Source organism: Microcebus murinus, chromosome 16 (assembly GCF_040939455.1).
Source record: "Microcebus murinus isolate Inina chromosome 16, M.murinus_Inina_mat1.0, whole genome shotgun sequence".
NCBI lineage: Eukaryota > Metazoa > Chordata > Mammalia > Primates > Cheirogaleidae > Microcebus > Microcebus murinus.
The window spans coordinates 64,719,020-64,739,702 of record NC_134119.1 but is presented as its reverse complement, the minus strand read 5'-3'; the positions used below and the strand labels follow the sequence as shown (position 1 = coordinate 64,739,702).

At 55.5% G+C, this 20,683-nt stretch overlaps 2 protein-coding genes across 3 annotated transcripts; both read right to left on the bottom strand.

The window, feature by feature from the left end:
• Positions 1-11: 11 nt before the first annotated feature.
• Positions 12-13,631, bottom strand: VASP (vasodilator stimulated phosphoprotein). Of its 2 annotated transcripts, none has more exons than XM_012761415.3 (13): positions 12,790-13,631; positions 5,248-5,419; positions 4,995-5,160; positions 4,302-4,386; positions 3,776-3,822; positions 3,426-3,667; positions 3,178-3,278; positions 2,296-2,347; positions 2,107-2,140; positions 1,843-1,888; positions 1,608-1,695; positions 994-1,051; positions 12-862 (listed from the first exon to the last, which is right to left on the bottom strand). In XM_012761415.3, exons 1-13 carry the CDS (start codon positions 12,792-12,794, stop codon positions 825-827), a joined length of 1,134 nt encoding a protein of 377 aa, XP_012616869.1. In that variant the 5' UTR covers positions 12,795-13,631; the 3' UTR covers positions 12-824. The 2 variants fall into 2 exon arrangements, with proteins under 2 accessions (XP_012616869.1, XP_012616868.1); XM_012761414.3 differs by having other exon boundaries at positions 2,107-2,143; positions 12,790-13,628.
• A 2,536-nt stretch (positions 13,632-16,167) lies between these two features.
• PPM1N (protein phosphatase, Mg2+/Mn2+ dependent 1N (putative)) lies at positions 16,168-20,033 on the bottom strand. Its single transcript, XM_012761409.2, has 5 exons — positions 19,076-20,033; positions 18,061-18,178; positions 17,881-17,986; positions 17,729-17,789; positions 16,168-16,589 (listed from the first exon to the last, which is right to left on the bottom strand). Exons 1-5 carry the CDS (start codon positions 20,003-20,005, stop codon positions 16,521-16,523), a joined length of 1,284 nt encoding a protein of 427 aa, XP_012616863.1. The 5' UTR covers positions 20,006-20,033; the 3' UTR covers positions 16,168-16,520.
• Between the last annotated feature and the right edge of the window lie 650 nt (positions 20,034-20,683).

Genomic DNA, 20,683 nt, shown 5'->3' with positions numbered 1-20,683 from the left:
CTCTAGAGATCTTAGCGTTTATAAAAACCAGCAGATTTATTCTGCAGGGGCCCATTTTCAAGAAGCTCAAGGTGAAGGTGAGAGCGGAGAAGTATCCTCCCCCTTTCCTCTCTCCCTCATCGTTTTTTTTTTTCTCCATGGGGTAAAAATGGCCTGGACCCCCAAACTACCCAAATAAAAAAACCAAAAAACTGAGGTTCCAAAAAGTTACAGCATCTTAATTCCTTATAGAAAAGGGGAAGGAGCCAGGGGGGAGGTAAGTCCCTGGGGTGGGAGGAGGTTCGCCCAGCCTGGTGGGACATCCCCCCCTTAAATAGCTGCCCCAAATGGGGCAAGCCTGGGGCTATAGCATTTAAAAACTCCCACACCCCATTTTATCAAAACCAAAGAGAAAAAAAAATTTCCCTTTCCCCCCGAAACCCAAATATATATATATATTTTCTTTAAAAAACAAAAATTCAAAGGCATTAAGCTTTAAAGTGAATCTAGAACAAGGGAATGTGAAATTCCCTCCTTCCTTCCCCCTCACTGCGGGGTTAACTGGTACATCCCCAGCAGAGGAACCAGCCCCAAGGGGATGGTAGAGGGGAAGGACCAAAGAGAAGAAAGGGTGGGGGCCTCCCCAGCCAATCAGCAGCCAGTATGGGTGTGGGCGGGGTGCCAGGGAAGCCACACCCCCTTGGACTTTTCCAAGTGGGATGGGGAATGGGGGAGATGCATTCCTGTGCAGTCTTCAGCCAATTCCAAGTCAAGTTGAGGCAGGGAAAGCAGGGTGAGAGGTGGGGTGTGCGGAAGGGAGAAATGGGTCTTCTGGGTCCCTGTGGTCAGGGAGAACCCCGCTTCCTCAGCTCCTGGACAAAGGCTGGAAGGAAACAAGGGGCAGAGGTCAGGGCCAAAGTCTCTTTCCTCTTCCCTTCCAAAATAGGGCTCTTTCCCAGGGACATGATGCCTCCAAAATAAATAATGTTTAAGAACCAAACCAAACCACCTCACCTTCAATTATTTCCTCTTTCACTTTCTGCAATTCCTTCCTCACCTCTTCCAGAAGCTCCTGAAAGTAATGGGGTATAACCAATTGAGAGGGGTACCTGGACTTGTAGAAACAAATCCCCCCTTTCTTATTGGCTGAAAGGCTAGAGGAAGCAGGTCTGAGACCCACTCCTACCCCCACACCATGACATCACTGCCAAGGTCACAGAATGACTGGATGATTCCAGGGGAGAATTCTGGATCCCTGCAGCCATAAGAAAAGTGCTGGAGAACATCCAGTACCAAGGCTGGCAGACCCATTCTGGTCTCTTGCCAAGTCCAGCTGGTGATGGATGGCTGGGGTCAAGTGCTGAATGGATTCAAGGTACTCATGGGGAATGAGTGTGACAGTAGATTAGTAAGGTCTGTCCCAGGCACCGGAAAAGAAGGTGTGGTTTCATCTGGGTAATCCCTAACCTGACCCAATCTCTTCATTTCTCAGACTGGAAAATGGAGGTTTCTGAGACCTTTTCTAGAATCACTCTGCACGCCAGTGGCAGGGTCTGGATCCAGATCTCCTCTCTTCTGTGGCCCCTTTCTAGCTCCCACCCTCCTCCCCACCCTCCTCCCCAGCCTACCTGTTTCACCCTCTCCAGGTCTGACTCATCACTGGAGCTAGGTGTACAGGGGTGGGCCTCGGAAGTGAGCGCCGAAGACGACTTCATCCTGGGAGAGTTGGTGTGGTTTGGGACAGAAATGAGGTTAGAGGACCTCCCTCCCCTGCCTCCCATTTCAGAGGTCACAGCATTCCTCCCTATAAATTGGGCAAGTCCAACTATTTTGGGGGCTGGGGCCCCAGTATCGAAGGCCCACCTCGGCAAGGTTGTGCTGTTCTTCTCCCAGGGTCTCCGCACAGATTCTGGGGGACAGGTAACAAATCAGAAAGATCAGGGCAAAAGACTGCCCCCATTCAATCTTTCTCCCCCAGCCTCATCAGCCCACAGTCAAAGACCCATCTCAGGAGAATACAATCCCCAGCACTATTTGCACAGACTCTCCCATGAGGGCGCTGTATATGTGAGCACAAGGCATTCTGGGATTTGTAGTTTCTGTGTAGTTTCTTGATTAGGTACTCACCACTGTGGGCTGGGACTCTGGCCTCTGGCTCCTCCTGCTGGTGGGAAATAAAATTGCCATGAACCAGCCCCTGCCACACCTCTGCTGGTTTCCTCTTCCAGGTTCAAAGGCAGCCCTGCCCTATCGCCCCCACCCTCCCCAATATCCCTATCCTCACGGTGTGCAGGCCAAGAAGAGCCCCTGACTTACATTGGCAGAGTCATCCTTGGGGGGTTTCTCCCCAACCTGCGTGGCTTTCCTTCTGCAGGAGGGAAAGGCAAAAACAGGCTCCAGTCCTCCCCCAGCCACCCAGTCATCCCCCTTCCCAGAGTTCTAGAAACATGGATTCTAGGGGGTCGAGTTCTGGAACTCGGGAAGGGCGAGCAAACTTTATTTTAGAAGCTCAAGAGATTCATGTTCGCCGGGCGCGGTGGCTCACGCCTGTAATCCTAGCACTTTGGGAGGCTGAGGCGGGCGGATTGCTCAAGGTCAGGAGTTCAAAACCAGCCTGAGCGAGACCCCGTCTCTACCAAAAATAGAAATAATAAATTAATTGACCAACTAAAAATATATATACAAAAAATTAGCCGGGCATGGTGGCGCATGCCTGTAGTCCCAGCTACTCGGGAGGCTGAGGCAGGAGGATCGCTGAGCCCCGGAGATTGAGGTTGCTGTGAGCCAGGCTGACGCCACGGCACTCACTCTAGCCTGGGCAACAAAGTGAGACTCTGTCTCAAAAAAAAAAAAAAAAAAAGAGATTCATGTTCTAGAATTAGGGTGGGGGGTTCTATGGTTCTTACATTTGGAATCATAAATTCTAAAGGTGGAGGGGCTTTGGGTCCAAACGCCAGGATTCTAGGAATCTGTGTTTCCAGAATTCTGGGTTTTAGAGCATTCTACAGGCTACCTAGGTGGTTGCAAACCTCAGCCATCTCAGGAGGTGACAATCCCTAGCATTCTAGCCCTAATCTGGCTGTGAAAGGGGGAACTTTCACCAAAAGAAATAAACAAAACAGGAATCAGAGCCCTCTCCCCATCCGGCTCTACTGAACTGGACTCTGCAGGTGATTGGGGGTGCAGGCTCCGGCTCACCTGCGGGCCAGCATGGCGTTCATCTCTTCCATGAGCCCCCCGCCTGTGCTGCGGCTGCTCTCAGCTTTGGGGGCCACGGGCCCCCCCAAGGCCTCCTCCTGCTGCAGATATTAAAAAGGGAAGGGGCTTTAGGGGGCAGGTCTCCTGGCTTCCCACTCCTGACATCCCCAGGCAACCCCAGCCTCATCCCACTATTGCATCAGGGCCCCAGTCACCCCACACCCTGCCGCTCCTGACCCCTCCCTCACCTTGCTGACTTTCCTGAGTTTGGCTCCAGCAATGGCTGCGGCCAGGCCTGGGGCCCCGGCCCCCCCACCACTGGGGCCCTGTGCTGCCGGGAGAGGGGGTGCAGGGGGTGGGCCTCCCCCTGCTCCATGCCCTGCAGCAGACACCCCGGAGGGGGGCAGACCCGGAGGTGGGGGGGGACCCGGAGGAGGAGGAGGTCCTGGTGGTGGGGGTGGGCCCCCAGCTGGGGGAGCAGGTGGGCCTCCTGGAACAAATAGAAAACAGGGGTTGCTGAGAGAGAGTAGCCTCTTTCTTCATTTTCCAGATGGCCACCCCTTCCCCCAGGAAGTCCCAAGGCCCCTCCTGCAGTCACCTGCATTGGAGACCCTGCGCTCCAGTTCCGGCTGGCCAGACTGCTGCCTGTGGGGCAGGGGGAGGGGAGGCGATAGAGCTGTCATCAACCAGGCCCAGAGGATGGCCAGTGAAGGGCTCTGTGACCTCCCAGCCTCCCTCAGAGGTCTCCCATGAGGTCAGCCCAAGCCTTCCTTCCCCAGGGGCCCCGAGTAAGGGGTGGGGACCAGGGACAGGGAGATAATATTGGAGCTTTCTAGTTATTAAACTGCCAAGGACACGTGAACTGCACGATGTCCAAGATTCTTTTAACAACCAGATTCCGAACTCCAGGAATCTGAGAGACCAGGACTGGTGGCTGTTAGGTTCTACAACTGAGTGTCAGGAGTTTCTTGAACTCTGGGAGGTGGGGGTTTCTGAAAGCTGTCAACTAATAATCCCTTGGGAGCTGGATCATTCTGGAAGCTGAAAGTTGGAGGGGTTCTGAACTAGAGGAGTGAGGGGTTCTGGAACTCCTAGAACTCTCCCCGCCCAGGGCCCGGCCTCACCTTCTGTGCTGCTCCACCTCCTCCGGGGAGGGGCCGTTCTGCACAGACCAGGTGGGAGGTGCTGCGGGCGGAGGAGGCCCACCTCCTGGAAGGTGAGAGCAGAGGCAGGATGAGTCAGCTCCCCAGCCTCCCGGGAACCTGCCCAGAGGCCTCACTTCCTTCTTCCTGAGGCCCTGACACTCCCGGCCCAGGCGGGGGCAGCACCAGCTTCCCTTGCCCCAGCTGCCAGTAGGTTGGTGCTGTTATGGTGCCCCAGTGGCAGGTAGGGAAGCTAAGGCCCAGGGTCACTGGCCCCGAAGTTCTGCAGGGTGGAATTTTCAGGAAAGACTTGCATTCAGGCTGATTGCAGCACCCAGTCTCTTAACCACTGTTACACCGGCTTGGACCCCTATCCGAGGTCCTTGCCCACCTAAGCCCTGGTGTCTGGGCCCCTGGTACCCGAACTGCCCACTGTACCTCCTGTGTGCCCCCAGATGAGCATGCCCCTTCCCGGCTAGTACCCTTAGGAATCGTCCGTTCCATACGGAGCACACAGGAGCCCCCAAGAATCCTCATAATAGTTTCCCGCCAGAGCAATGAATTAGCTCCATTTTACAGATGAGTAGACTGAGACCCAGAGAGGTCAAGGGGCAGCCTGAACAGCAGCTTTCAGTGGTGCGCTCTGCCTGCCCCACGCCCCCGGCAGTTTCTAACCTTCCAACGCCTCTAGGGCACTGGCCATGCCGTTGGCAAACTGTGCTGCGTCCTCCTTGCTGCCGAAGTTGAGGCCCCAGACCTGGCGGGCGTCGCGCCACTGGTGGAAGGTCGGGGTGGCTTGATGATACTTGACACCCCGGACGATGGCACAGTTGATGACCACCTGGCAGGAGGGGGAATGGGGGTGAGAGGTGGCAGGCGCAGCGGTGTGGGCTCAGGCCAAGAGACGGGGGACGGAGGGAGGTGGCACCTGCTGGTCAGGCTGCATCTTCCGGCCCACGACCCGGAAGGAATTGGCTGTGGGGTTGTGGTAGATCTGGACACGGCTGAAGGCCTGGGGACCGGTGCCGGCGGGCAGCCATCGCTTGTTGCCGTCATCGTAAAGCATCACAGTGGCCCGGCTAGAACAGACGGCCGTCTCACTGCGGGAAGGGGGACACAAAGGGAGAGGAACCGGTCACCTTCTCATGTGGGTCTCCCTGCGACATTGTACAGTGTCTGTACTGTGCGACAAAGACAGTGTGGGATCGAGAGAGACACACACAGAGAGGCAGGAGACAATCGGACAGAGAGAGGCAGGGACACCGTGACAGATTAGGACAGGAACAGCCATCAGGAGAGAGAGGCTAATGCACAAACGGGGGGCAAGAAGCAGACAGACAGAAGAGGAGAAAGGGAGAGTCAGATGGACAAAGGGGAGAGAGACAGACACACAGACAGACATGGTGGTGAGGGAAAGAGATGCCGGGCAGGGGCCTCAGAGGAAGAGACAGACGTAGAATGAGAGATGGAGGGAGAGACAGGCAGACAGAGGAGAGACAGAAGGGGACCGACCAAGGCCAGCACTTGGGAGGGACATGCAGTTAAGCAGAGTGAGGCAGGAGGTGGCAGGAGCCCTGAGCTCTACTAGAGAACAGCCCCTGCGTGGCCTCAGTTTCCCTATCTCTACCAGGGTGCTTAGACACCCGCCCCTTCCCAGCTCCCACTCAGGCGGGAGGAGGAAGCTGGGGCTGGGGGGGGGAGGGCGTGAGGCCGGCAGCAAGTTGGGGGCTGATGCTGGACCCCGGGCTCTTCCTCCAGAAGGAGCCCCTGCCGCCCACCCATCCGCCCAGCTCCCCGGGGCACTAACGGCCATTTGGCTGACACTCTCCGCTCTGTGTCACGCCATGATGGGCGGGGCTGGGGATGAGGACACAGCAGTGACCCAGACAGCCCTTGCGCCACTCTCCCGGGGCTCACAGTCCAGTGGGGGAGACAGACTCATTCTCAGACAGTGACAACCCAGGACTAGGACCAAGGAGCCCAGGCCCAGGGGGTGCCCCAAAGGAGCACCTGCCTCAACCTGGGGAGTCAGGGAGGACTTCCTGGAGGAACAGCATCTGACTCAGCTCAGCCTTGCGGGCAGGCATCAGTAAACTGGTTCAGAGTTCAGGATCTGACATCCATGGCCCTGGGTTCAAATCCCCACTGAGCCGCCTACACCATGTGACTCAGGGAAGTCAACTTCCCACTTAGGAACTCATCTTGCTCACCTACGAACTGGGAAAGTGACAGTCGTCCACCACCGCCCAGGCAGTGGGGAGGAGTACATGAGTCTGGGCAGTGAAAGCACTTGGTACAGCACCTGGCACATACTGAGCGCTCAGTGACCATCAGCGTCCATCTCACGGGCACCCGGAATGGGCACCGATGGGGACCCTTCACCAGTCCTTCTGGGAGGTTCGATCCCCCCTCCCCCAATGAGGAAACTCAGGCTCAGACAGGAACTCAGAGGGGAAGTGACTTGCCCAAGGTCACACACAGGAGGGGAAGCAATGGTCTCTGCCCCACCCCCACTGGGCTCTTTCCTGAAAAGAGGAAGTTGGTGGTCAGAGGTTTACGGGGAGAGAAATTATAACCCCCGCAAAGGCTGCCCCTACCAGGACTGGGGGTGGGGCGTGATGCTCACACTGTGGAAGTCAGGGCAGGGGAAGCCCCTCAGACCCAGTCCCAGGTCCATAGAGTGGGGTGAGCCCAGCACCCCAAGTTTACATCATTGTGGCATCGCCCTCTTACCAGGCACCCCAAGTCCCTTCCCCAGAGTCACCCATTTGATTCTCCCTGCAGCCCTTCAAGATGGACACTATTTTGTCCTCATTTTACAGATGAGGACTATAAATAGAGGCCCAGAGAGGTTGAGTGACTTGCCCACAGTCACACAGCTAGTGAGGGGCAGGGTGAGGCTCTAAATCCAGGCCACCTGGCTCCCAAGTCCACAGTCTTAGCCACCAGGGGCTGCGTGGGCCCTACCCAAACTCTGGGTGCCCTTTCCAGACAAGCACAGCCTCGGGGGCTGTTTCTGGCTCTCGCTGGCCCTGGCGGCACAGGGCTCAGGCCTCACCCACACCCGCCACCCACACCCAGGGCACACTCTGGCCAGGCGCCCAGGGCTGCCGCTGCCCCACCCTGGCTGCACTTTGCTCTCCCAGGTGGCCCTGCCCTGCCCTGCCCCGCCCCGGCTCTGGCCTGGCGGGAGAGCTGGGTACCTGCAGCGGTGACCCTGGGCAAGTCCCCCTTCCCAGGATGCAGTGTCGCCATTATAGAAGAAGGATCCTGGTAAAACACAAGGCAGAGAATGTCCCTCCTTTTTCAGAAACTCCCAGCTCCTGCAGAATCAAAACCAAGTTCTCTCCACGGCCTGCCTGATCCGTGTGGTCTCTGGTCTCATTTCTTCCCCCGCCCCATGTCATGGTCCCCAGGGCCCCTGGCTGCTCCTTCAGCCTCAGGCCTGTGCACTTGCTCTTCCTCGGGCCTAGATTCTCACCTCCTTCAGGTCTCTGCTTAGATGTCACTTCTTCTGAGAAGCCCTCCCTGACTACCCGATCTGGAAAAGCTCCCGTCCCCTGCTGCCCACTTCCCAGCAGCGATCCCTGCCCGACACAATATCGATTTATTGTCTGTCTCCACTACCAAAACATGAGATCCACGAGGGCAGGGATCTGTGTCTGTCTCACTCACTGCAGCGTCCCCAGAACCTAGAACGGTGTCCGGCACATGGCAGGTACTAAGCAGCTGCCGAACATCTGCGAAAAGGCAATCTCTTACCAACTGCAGCTGACATTTCTTGGTCAGCCTGGGTCCCAGACACTGTTGTAGGTGCTGGGCTCTAGTAGATTCTGAAGCTTAACCTTGAGACAGATGAGGAACTGCAGGCACAGAGAGGTGCAGATCCCCGCTCCGGGTCACACAGCAAGTAAACAGAAGGGTCTCCTATTTGAACCCAAGTCCACCCAAGTTCTTAACCTCATTTGATGATGAAGGAAGGGCTTAGTTGAAATTTCTTAAAGGCAAGGTACAGAGTAGTGTAGATCAGAGGTGTTTTTGGTTTTTTTTTAAAGGTGGGGAGGATATAAATATATCTGCACACAGAGTGGCGATACGTGCACAGGCTGCTTCTCAGGAGACTAACTGTGGCCGCCTCCAAGGAGGGGAACTTGGGGACTGGGGAGGGAGAACACAGACGTTTGCACTATTTACCTTTTTTTTTTTTGAGACAGAGTCCCGCTCTGCTGCCTAGGCTGGAGTGCAGTGGCATCATCATAGCTCACTGCAACCTTGAACTCCTGGGCTCAAGCAATCCTCCTGCTTCAGTCTCCTGAGTACCCGGGACTACAGGCGTGCAGCACCACACCTGGCTAATTCTTAAATTTTTTGTAAAGATGAGATCTTGCTGTGTTGCCCAGGCTCGTCTTGAACTCTTGGCCTCTAGTGATCCTCCTGCCTCAGCCTCCCAAGTCACTGGGATCATAGGTGTGAGCCACCGCACTCAGGCTTGTTTACCTTTTTGAACTGCTTCATTATTTCTTTTCCTTTTTGTTTTTTCCCCCTTAGCTCTCCCTCACATGTCAACTTTTTCTTTGTATCATGGGCTGGAATTACCTGTAAAAGCTGAATTCATTACTTAAGTTCAAGAAACTATAAACTATGCCAAAGCTGGAATTGGAATTCCATAGCCAGGGCGTGTGTGTGGGTGAAGTTGAAACTGGGTCCACCTGAGTCCAGGGTCCCTAGGGGACCCTGCATTCCACATGAAAGAGCCTTAATCCCCAGCCAGATTATGACCCACCCTCTGTGCAAGTCCCCTCGCTTTAGAAAACTCTAGCACATGGTGGATGAAAGAGGGTTCAAGTCACCTCCTTGCTGTGTGGCTTCACTTCTCTAAGCCTCAGTTTCCAGTCCTGGAAACCATAACTCACTGGATTTGTTGTTAGGATTAAAAGAGATAACAGACGAAAAATCCCTAACCTCAGGATCTATAACTTGGCACACACTCCACACGTGGGAGCCAATAGTCAAAACAGGAGGGAGAGAGCTTCCCATCACTGGAGGTAATCAAGCACAGTGACATGAGTTTACATAAACTTTCCAGACAAGACTTGCCCTTCCTTCTCTTCAGTCCCCCCACCCCCAAGATTTATCCAATAGGCTCCTTATATCATAAAATTTGTGACACACACACACACACACACACACACACCCTTCCCAAACTACAAATCTTTGAAGCAGCCCTAGGTAGGGAACCAGATCTAGAGTCTACAGGTCTCTTATGGACTCACTCTAGTCCCTCTTCCCCGGTGGGCCTCAGTTTCCCGTAAGTGAACAGAAGGGTAAAGCTTCCCATTTGGGTTTCTTTTTGCTTATGTGAAACCTTAAGTGTTTTTACAGTGAAAAGCATGTTGCTTGTAATTTTTTTAAAAATACAGGATTTATGTTCGTTTTTCTTTAATGGCATAATAGTTTGGACACAGGCCAGGTTCAAATTCAAGCTTGGCCACTTCCAAAATGTTTGATTTGGGCCTTTTTGTTACAACAAGAGGGCCATTCCCAGTTGTGTGGCAAACGAATCTTGCTCTGTAAACCTCCATCTTGATCTTGCTCTGTAAACCTATCTTGTCCTTCCTGGATAAGCTTTGTCTCACCAAAGGAAAAAAAACAAGTTTGACTGTGCAGGCAATTTGCTTAACTTCTCTGTGCCTCAGTTTTTCCATCTGTAGAGTGGGAGTATTATCATTGTTATAAGGGTTGTGAGGATTACATTGAGTCAGGCACCCAATACAGTGCCTGGTACAAAGTAGATGCTTGATCAAATGGTCTCTTACCATTTTTTAAAAACAAAATAAGAACAGTCAGGCTGGGTGCAATGACTCACACCTGTAATCCTAGCACTCTGGGAGGCCAAGGCGGGAGGATCGCTCAAGGTCAGGAGTTCAAAACCAGCCTGAGCAAGAGCGAGACCCCGTTTCTACTAAAAATAGAAAGAAATTAATTGGACAACTAAAAATATATAGAAAAAAATTAGCCGGGCACGGTGGCGCATGCCTGTAGTCCCAGCTACTCGGGAGGCTGAGGCAGGAGGATGGTTTGAGCCCAGGAGTTTGAGGTTGCTGTGAGCTAGGCTGACGCCATGGCACTCACTCTAGCCAGGGCAACACAGTGAGACTCTGTCTCAAAAAAAAAAAAAAAAAAAGAACAGTCATAACCACTATTGGAAGAGGAAAGAAATGGACCCAAATTCTTCCTGAATCCCTTCTGCCCTGAGGTTCTCAGACCTCTGCCCCACATCCCCACCTTCCCAGAATCCCAGTTCTGAGTCTCAGACTCAGCGGACACTCAACAAATATTTGTCAAACTGGGAGAAAAAGAGCTATATCTAGTAATTTTCCATCTTAACATCCTCTCTTCCAACTGCCCCCAGGGCTGTCCCCAGCCAAACCAGCCAGAAATTACCCGATCCCAGCCTCCTCCCCAACCCCCAGCATTGCCTAAGAATTTCTAAGGGATATTGCTTGGACTAGGGGTGTGGGGCGTTTTGAATCCTAGCTGTCTTTGGAGAAGGGACACAGCCCAGGAAGTCGGGGTGTGACCCCGGCCCAGGAGACCCCTGAAAAGGTGGGAGTGAGCCTCTGGGAGGGCAGGCATCTGCTCAACTTCTGCCCACCCCCAGGACGCGGGAGGTTTGGCCGCGGCCACAGCAAGAGGGGGGCCCCGTGGGAGGGCCAGGGCCTCCAGGGCTGGTGGCGGTGGGGAAGGCAGGAGGCCGGCCCAGACACTGCTCCTGCCCTTTTACGGTCTCACAGTGAGTGAGGCAGCACTAACTCGGACATCCGCCATCCGCCTTCCACGGTGCCTGGGACCGGAAACGCGGGGGGTGGGGGTGAGGGGCGGGGCTGGGGGCAGCGGGAGAGAAGAGTCCCTGAGGAAGAGGGTGACGGAAAAGAGCCTCGCTCTTGCAAGCTGCCCCCTCTCCAGGGCAGGCCTTGAAGGGATGTTGCCATAATGGGGAAGGGACAGGCAGGAAGTCTTGAGGTGTCTGTGGGTGTCCCCTTGCTCCAAATTTTCCAACAATTGCTTTCACATCGGAAGGGACAAACAGGGAAGGAAGGAGGGTTCTCTGATGGTCAGAAAAAGGAATGCCGCCCAGATGTCAGAGGGCAGGGGTGTGGGAATCGGGGAGGAAGTGGGCATCAAGGGGTTAAAAATCCCCAGTCGTCCCCAGGGGCCTCCCCCTCAGCCTGGGGGCTTTGGGGCAGGAAGTCCCAGAGAGAGTGGAGGAAAGGAGATAGTATTGTCAGGCTCTGGCCCCAAGGGAGAGATTATGGGGGCCAAGGGAGGGGAGAATGGAGGGGGCTTAGCTGGGTCCCCCAGCCTGCACCGGCCCCGCCCTCAGGTGAGCCCAGGAGTTCGGGGAGGCCGGGCGAGACATAATCCCTGGGTCCCTCCACCCCCAGGATTAAATTCCTGGGAAGATAGCTGGAACTATCTGGGAAGCCTGGGTCTCTGGGGAAGAGGGCTATGACCTTGAAGGTTTCCAGCGCCCCTTCTCCAACCCCAGGGCTCTGGGGGGCTGGGGGGCTGGTGAGCAAGGCGGGAGGGGCACTGGGGAAAGCAGCCGGCCCATCCGCTCCTAGCCTGCCCCCCCCACACACACACCAGCTGTCTCGACAGGTGAGTCAGGAAGACAAAGGGCCCCCTTCCCCCAGCTGCCGCGCCCCCTCCCTCCCCAGGGCCGCACAGGTGGGGGAGAGAGGCCGCCCTTAAGGCCCAGGGCCTGGGCGCCGCCCTCCACACTGAGCGCTCGCTAGCTCCTAGGCATGGCCAGTTTTAAGCAGATTGTGTGTGTGGAGCGACGGGGGAGGGGAGTCCCAACCAGACCCTGGACATCGACTCTGGGTCCGTGGGTCCGTTCACACCAACCTCCTCCACAGGAGGATCTAAGTGCCCCCCCAAATTTAAGGGGTTAAGAAGTACCCCCGAAGTTAAGGAGGATGGTCCCACTTGGGGAGACTTTTTCCAGCACCACGTAAACGGGGACCCTTCAAACAGGGTCTGCGACCCAGTCTCCCTTCTAGGTCCCAGGTTCTCCCTAACCAGCCCCCCACAATCCGTCCTGGACCTCAAGTTGAAGTTTAGGGGGAGTCTGAGCCCTACCTAAATCCTGGCATCCCTCCGGGGAGTAGCTGCCAACTTAGAGGTCCTCAGAAAAGTCTTTAAAATGTGGGAGTCCTCGGAGCGCCCCCCAAATCTGAGAGCTCCCAGGAGAGCCTTACCGGCACCACCCCGAGCCTTGGGAGTCGTGGGGGAGGTGGTCAATATCTGGAGCCCGTCCAAGGAGATTCAACCCAAGTCTGAGGGTCCCAGTTGCCTGTCCCCCAAATTCCAGCCGGGAGCCAGCTGGGGGGGAGGGGGACAAAGGCGGGGCAGGAGCCCGCGCGGGGCGGGCGGGGAAGGGTCAGGAAGCCGCGCGGGGGCTCACCTCATGGCTGCTCGGCGGCGGGCGGCGCGCCCGCGGGCTGGGTGCTCCCGGGGCGCCCCTGGCTCGAGGTTCAGGGGTTCGGGGCTGGCTCCAGGCTCTGCTCAGTCTCCCCCAGGGTCCCGCCCCATAGAGTCCGGCTTCCTGGAGGGGAACGAGAACCCGGCCGGGACAGGTCCCGCGGCGCCTCCTCCCGCTGGTGCTTGGAGGGGGGGACCCCTGCGGCAGAAAGGGGGTGCGGCGTCCCCGACCCGGCGCGCCCCCTCGGCCGGCGGCGGCTACAATGTTACTCTTACTACTGTACTTCTCTTCGCTACATTTCGTTCCAAAATTCCACTCCCCGCACCCACAATGCCCCGCGCCTTAAAGGGGCCGCGCACACCTCCAGGCGGGGGATGGAGGGCGCTTAAAAGGGCAACTCGGAACCCTCGACTTCCGCAATTTCCCTCTTTCCCCGGCGTTACTGCATGGGGGTGCGCCCTGGACGTCACCCTCAAACTGGGGGGCAAGTTTGGTGGAGGGGGAGGGGTCCCCCCTTGATCCCTAGCTCTCTCCCACTGTGGGAATTCTTGGGGGAATCTCGATGGCCGGAGCCCTCCCGTCCTACTCGCCCATGGACTTCTCCATTTCTTAATCTTCTGCTCAATTTTGGGGGGCGAGGAGGACCCCTGGCTAAGCAAGGGGTCTCAAATTTTCTCCCTTAAATCCCTCCTTTGGAACCCCCAACGTCCGTCCTCTCCCTTACTGTACGTGGGGTTGCGAGGGGGGAGCCCTTTCCCCGCGCAGGAGGGCGCGGGCGGCGAGGGCCCCACCCCTCTCGCGGCCGCCCGCCCGCCCGGGAAGGTGAGGAGGAAGTGGGCCGAGGGGGCGCGGTCGGCCGCTGACTCACAGCCGCAGGGTCGGGGTGGGTGGGGGTGGGGACAGCAGGGGAGGGCCGGGGCGGAGGGTCCGGCGCTGGCCCGGGTGGCGGTGGGACTCCAGGATCCCGCGTGGATAAGCCCCTGACCCCTGCCCCGCATGCCCCGCTATGACTCAGTTTCGCCGGCGCAGGACGGCGGGATCATCCCAGCGGTCCGAAGGGCCAGAGGTGGGGACACCTTCCCAGGTGCCGGCTCCCGGAGCCCCCTCCCCCACAGGCCGGCTCGGGGCTGAGCCCAGGCGCCCTCCAAGGCTTCCGCCGCGGGTCCAGCAGGCCCCGCCCCCGGTGACGTCACTCGCGCGGTCGCGCCCCTTCCGTAGAGCGCCACCTGGCCTGGGTGAGGTGCCCTAGCCCTGGGAAATCTTCAGTTCCACGTTTACACGTGGGTAAACTGAGGCCTGGAGGAAAGGCATAAATTTGGCCGATGGCCCTCTTGCCTGAGCTCCCAGAACCCCCAAAGCGAAGGGATGAGTGTAAAACCAGCAATTCTCAGGGCCCAGCTGATTGGTGAGAAAAATCAACTTTTCCAGCCTTTGTCCCAGCCCGGTCCTCTGCCTGGATGCTGTCCTGGGGACTGCTTCGTCCTTCTAGACCAACCTCTGCATTACTTCTTCTGTGAAGACGTGGGTGACCCTCTCCCCTTCTCCACGCCACTCTGGGAGACCTTGGACCCTGATCCACCTGGGTTATAATCCTTTCTCTGTGTGTCTCCAGCCTGTGAGTTCTTCAGGGGCAGGAGTTGACTTAATTGGTTTCCGGAGCTCACCCAAGCCAGCCAGGCCCAGAATGCAGCTCAACAGACATTTAGCCAACTCAGTGAGAACCCCGGTTCTGCGTGACCTTGGGCAAGTCCTTTCTCCTCTCTGGTTCGCAGCTTTCCCATCTGTGAAATAGGAGGTGTGGCACTTGTGGGTGCCGCCCGTGCTACAGCAGGAGTCAGCAAACTTTTTCCCTAAAGATGAAAATAGTAAATATTCTAGGCATATTAGACATAGGATCTGGTTTCCATATTTTTTCTTACAACCCTTTAAAAATGTGCAAACTGTTGTTGGCTCTAATGTCATACAGACACATGGCAAGACCCCTGCGTTAGAGAACTTTCGCCTCTGTGCACAAGGAGCCTGAGCAAGGATCTTTATGGCAGCAGTTTTGTGAGGACAAGAAATTGGAAATAACTTAAATGTCCGTCAAGAGGAAAGAGTGAAACCCTTGCACATCCCTTGTCTGAAGAGTAGGCAGCATTCAAAAAGAATGAGATACGTAAATGACATGAAGGATTCTTCTATGTATTACTGAGTGGAAAAAAACCAAGTTGCTTAATGATACATAGGTATGAAAAAAATCAGGCTGGGCGTGGTGGCTCAAGCCTGTAATCCTAGCTCTCTGGGAGGCCGAGGTGGGTGGATTGCTCGAGGTCAGGAGTTCAAAACCAGCCTGAGCAAGAGTGGGACCCCATCTCTACTACAAATAGAAAGAAATTAAAATTAATTGGCTAACTAATATATATAGAAAAATTTAGCCGGGCATGGTGGCGCATGCCTGTAGTCCCAGCTACTTGGGTAGGCTGAGGCAGGAGGATCGCTTGAGCCCAGGAATTTGAGGTTGCTGTGAGCTAGGCTGACACCACGGCACTCACTCTAGCCTGGGCGAAAAAGTGAGACTGTGTCTCAAAAAAAAAAAAAAAAGAAAATCAATGAAATACCTAAGATACCCTATACATGTGTGAACACGCAGAGTAAAAGGTCTAGAAAAGTCCACTCCAAATTCATTGCAGGGGTTGCCAATGGGATGGGGAGTGGGACTGTAGGGAATTTCGTGGTCACAGAGATTCTAAGGCTCATCTTAAAAATGCCAAATTCAATCCTGCTTCTCTGCCTTCGCACTGGCTATTCCCTAGGCCTTGAGATGTTCTTCTCTGGGGTATTAGGGTGGCTGTCTCCTTTTCTGTTAGTTCTCTGCTCAATCGTCTCCTTCTCAGAGACTTTCTCTGATCCCCCTGTTTAAATCAGCCACCCCAAGATGGAAAACTGAGTGATCAAAGGGCAGAGGACAGAGAAAGACTTTTCATTGTACACCATCTTGTATACCCTTTGTATGTCAAACTAAGAGAATTCATTTCCCATTCACAAACTAAATGAATTAAGTAAAATTTTAAAATAAAAATTTGACATTAAAAAAAACCCTCAAAGTAGCTCTCCTAGTCATTTTCTCATCATGTTCTCTGTTTTATTTTCTTTATGACACTTGTTCGTGTCTGAGATGACTTCATTTTCTGGTTCCCTTGTCTGCTGTCTCTCTTAACTTAGGAGGCCATCCCCAACGGGGCAAGGGTCTTGGTGGCCTGGACTGGTTCATGGCTGTGGGGGGTGGGGGGCTAGCACACAGCGGGTGCCCAATACATATTTTGCCAACTGACTAGGCAACTAATGTTTGTTTTTACAAGACAATGTATTTGGAATCACTTATGTAATTAAAATTTAATAAAGACTCTCCCCGATGTCCCCTTGAAAACAAATGAAAAATAGGAAGAAATTATTGAACTGGGTGATCGCTCAGAATCTGTTCACTCTAAATATTTCAAAAACATTTGGTTGGGTTTTTTTTGTTTTCTTATTCTGGTCTGCATGGTGGTGGAATTTCCCCTCTCATAAGACTTTTCTGTAAGGAAGTAGGAAAAGGGGAAACAGGCATTCTGGGGTTCCTCCAGCGCTTGTCTTCCTTCCTCTGGTCCACGTAGCTGGGGAAGGGGGCAATTTTCTTCCTGAGTTCTGTCGAGGCCCCAGCTGAGCGGAGGGTCCCCAAAGGACGACAGTTGTTAGGCCTCCAAGTCCAAGATGGAACCCGAATGGGTGCGGGTGAGCTTCTCCGCCCCATCTCGCCCTTTCTGTAACACAAAATGTGGGAGAAAATGAATAGGAACCCCTCCCTGCCTCTCAGCACCTACTCCCCTGCCTCTGGAAGCAGCACTGTTTCCCTCTGAGGGACCACCATAGCCCATCTGTCAGTCCACCCGGGTTTGGGTGGAGTGCACCCCAACCCCAAAGGCTAGGGTTGGGCGTGTGACCCCAGGCTGGCCAATCACGTGCCCAGTGACTGATCGGGCACGTGACCCCGCGTGGCCAATGAGAAGCAGCCCTGGGGCAACTGCAGGGGGGGGATTGGCTAGCTCTCTCCTTCCACTGGGGTGGCAGGCTGGTGGGGTGTGCGCCTCGAGATGCAACTCTCTACTGCCCCATGAGACACCCCGCAAGGGAATGAAGCCAACTCATAGGAAAAAAATCTAAGAGACGGTTCCTGATGCCATCCTCTGACAACCAGATGCAGCCATGCCTTAAGGCCCTGAACTCTTCAATGACATGGTCCAGTAAATTCCATCTTGCTTTCGTGGGTTGGATTGGGTCTCTGTCACTCACAACTCAAAGAATACTGACAAGTACCTCCTTATGCTACTGGGAAATTGTCAACGGTCCCCCGTCATCCACATGATATTCAGCAAGTTTCCTTCTCTGCCATGCAGAGGCCATGGGGCTCTGGCCCCAGCTTCCTCCCTCACATTTCCACCCTGACCCCTCCCCCCGCCTTGGCGCACCCCCACCTCTTTGGACAGCTCCAAATTCCCCTCTGCTATGTAAGCCCAATTACAACCTCTCTGTTCAAGACCTGGAAGGCTCTCAGAGATGTCCTGATGGTATCTGCTGTGCATTCGGGCTTTGGAATTGGTCATTAACATTCCCTGAATTTTTCTGTCTGCGTGCAGGGACCTGCTTGGGATGGGGGCCTTTACAGAGCATTATGGGGCTACATTTCTTGAAGGGAAGCACAGTTTCTTCTCTGCATCCTTCTCTCATGCCTAGCACAATGCTTCAGGGCTAGGAGTGAGAATGTATTGATGCATCAGGCAAGTCCCTTGTCCTTACTGGCTTTAATTTTCCCACCACTAAGAGGGTTAGAGGGGCCTGGATGAAATGCTCCTAAAAGAAACACTGGAGAACATTCGAGAAACATTCAAGTGCTGGTCCTTACCTGCCAGCACTCTTCTGAGGCCTGGCAGAGCTGAGAATAAGCTTCAGCGATGACATTGGCCCTGGAGAGCAGAAGGGGAGAGCCCTCAGAAGGGGCTGTTCTCCTACCACGCCACCCCCCATTCCACCCCACTCCACCCCACCCTAACTCACTTGCAGTACAGCCCTCCCCCAGGAGGTAAATCTGGGATGTCCTCTGAGGCCAGAGTTGTAAAAACTGTGTTTAGGCTGGGGGGCTCCTGAGCAGAGGCACACAGCTCTAAGAAAAAAAGCAAGAGTTATGGGACAATCCTTCCTTGCCAACTGCCCCTCCTACTTCATGTGCCTGCTCACCAGCGACTCTGCGGCCCAGGGCTGTGTCCAATGTCAGCTCCCTCCTCATCGCCTCCTCACAAGGCCCGGGAGCCCCAGGGAAGCAGACCAGGATGCAGGTCATGTTGTCCAGGCTGCCCTGAAGAGGGTGAAGAAAAGGGAGCCCAGTGGGAGACAATTGAAGGCAGAGCTCCTCCAGCAGTCCCGGTGTTCAAGTCCTCCCTCCTCAATCTGCTTATGCCCCTTTCTCTCAGGTCCCACCCACCTGCCAGTCTTCTCCCACTTGGCCCCATACCTTAGATCACGTCGCCGCCCTGTCCTAGACTCCTCCTATTTAATATTAAAACATAACCACGGCCGGGCACAGTGGCTCAGGCCTGTAATCCTAGCACTCTGGGAGACCGAGGCGGGCTGAATGCTTGAGGTCAGGAGTTCAAAACCAGCCTGAGCAAGAGCGAGACCCCCGTCTCTACTATAAATAGAAAGAAATTAATTGGCCAACCAATATATATAGAAAAAAATTAGCCGGGCATGGTGGCGCATGCCTGTAGTCCCAGCTACTCGGGAGGCTGAGGCAGTAGGATCGCTTGAGCCCAGGAGTTTGAGGTTGCTGTGAGCTAGGCTGACGCCATGGCACTCACTCTAGCCTGGGCAACAAAGCGAGACTCTGTCTCAAAAAAAAAAAAAAGATAACCACACTCCTCTGAGTTCCGCCTACTCTGCTGTCTACCTGCTTTTCCATTTGCGACACTAATCATACCACATGCTCTGGCCCTAAGGCTTGCAAGGGTCCCATTCCAAAAGACCACGCCCCTTCTCTTAAATCCCTCCCATTCACCTACCCTGCGCTACTTCTCTCCGGTTGTGCTTCAAAGCCCTCAGGCTCCGCCCTCCCTATATTTGGGTCCCGCCCATTCCAGTAGCCACGCCCCCGCCTTCTCTAGCTATATTCTAGCGAGCCTCTCTATCAAAGCCCCAGAGGTTCCTGTTCTGTAGCGCACCAAGTCTCAATCATGCCACACCCCACCCCCAGGACCTTGCACAGACACGTGTCCAAAAGCTGCGCGCAGAGAAGCTCTGGGGCCAGGCCCAAGCGGAGGCGGGAAGCCACCAGCTCCACCAGGGCAGCGCCAGACATAGCGTCCCACACGCCGTCAGAGGCCAGGACCATGAACTCGTCCTCAGCCTGCCGCGCCAGTGCGGCCACCTCAGGCTCAGCGGAAACGAGCTGCAGCTCGGGGGGCCTCCCCCGAGCCTCCTTGTAGGCAAAGTCGCCCAGTGCTCGCGACACAGCCAGAGAGCCTTCGATGCGCCGGCGGCGGATGGTGCCGCCCGCGTCGTGGATGCGCTCCCGTTCCCGGGGCCGGAGAGGCCGGTGGTCCTCGGTGCTGAAGGCCACGGCGCCGGCACGGCTCAGCACCGCGCGAGAGTCACCGCAGTGCGCCAGGTATAGAAAGCTCGGGGAGACAAGCAATGCCACCGCCGTGGAGCCACCCGGTTCGCCGCGGGGCCAGAGCGAGCGCAGGCGTTCGTCTGCGTTCAAGAAGGCTCGGCGCAGCGCCCAGCGCACGCCCTCGGGCTCGCCAGGCGCGGGGCCCAGCGCCTCGAGCACGTGGCCTGGCAAGTGGCGCGCGCCAAAGCGAGCCGCTCGCGCCCCTCCGTGGCCGTCGAGGACAGCGAAGAAAGCCCAGCCAGGGGGCAGCCCAGGTAACGCGAGCCAAGCGCAGTGCGCGTCCTCCATGCGCGCGCGCCAGCCCTGCGCGGCGCTAGCTCCGAAGCGCAGTCCCCACGACGCCGCGGCACCCCCGTGTGGCTGCTGGGCGCATCGCGGCGCGGCCAGGAGAGACTGAGGCCCGTCGAGGGCCCTGCGCCCCGCCTCCCCCTCCTCCTCCCCCTCCTCCACCTCCTCCTTTTCCTTGCGAGCAGACCAAAGGAGACGCTCCAGCAGGCGGGCAAGGGCCGCCATCCTTCAGCCCTGAGATCAGGAAGGCTCCGCCCTCTACACCTGGCCCCCCTCCACTAATCCCCTTCGCTGTGAGGTTTTAAACTATCTAAATCTCCTTCCTGTCCCTTGACCTGCACCTAAGTCGGGTCACTAGAAGGAACTGCACTTCTGGTTCTCTACGCTCCCGGGATTTGGGATCTGGATTAGGAAAAAATAATAATACTGTGGTAGCAAACTATTATATAGCACTTACCATGTGTCACACACCATTAAACATCATCATCTCCAACTTACGGGAAGAGGAAACTGAGTCACAGAAGAAGTAATCGGTGTTCCAGGGAAATGAACACTAGAATCTGTTCTCAACAGGACATGCATGGTTTCAGTCCAAGCTCCGCCCACCTCATTGGTACAGACCACCCCCCCAGCCTCAAAACCTTTAAATACTGTACTTTTTTAGCTCGACCCCTCCCCTGTGGCCCCCAACCCCGGCCTTCGGTTGCTTTCTCTTCCAAGTCTCGCCCATCACTTCAAGCACGCAGCCTCAGACCCTTCCAATTTTCGCAGTCTGGGCATCGCTTGTAACTCCGACCTCGCCCAATTATTTGAATAAACTATAAATTGGTTTAAGCCCCACCCATGTCTGAGTTCCTGCCCTTGCCTCAAAAGTTTGAGTCGTTTCTTCCCGCCCCCCTTTCC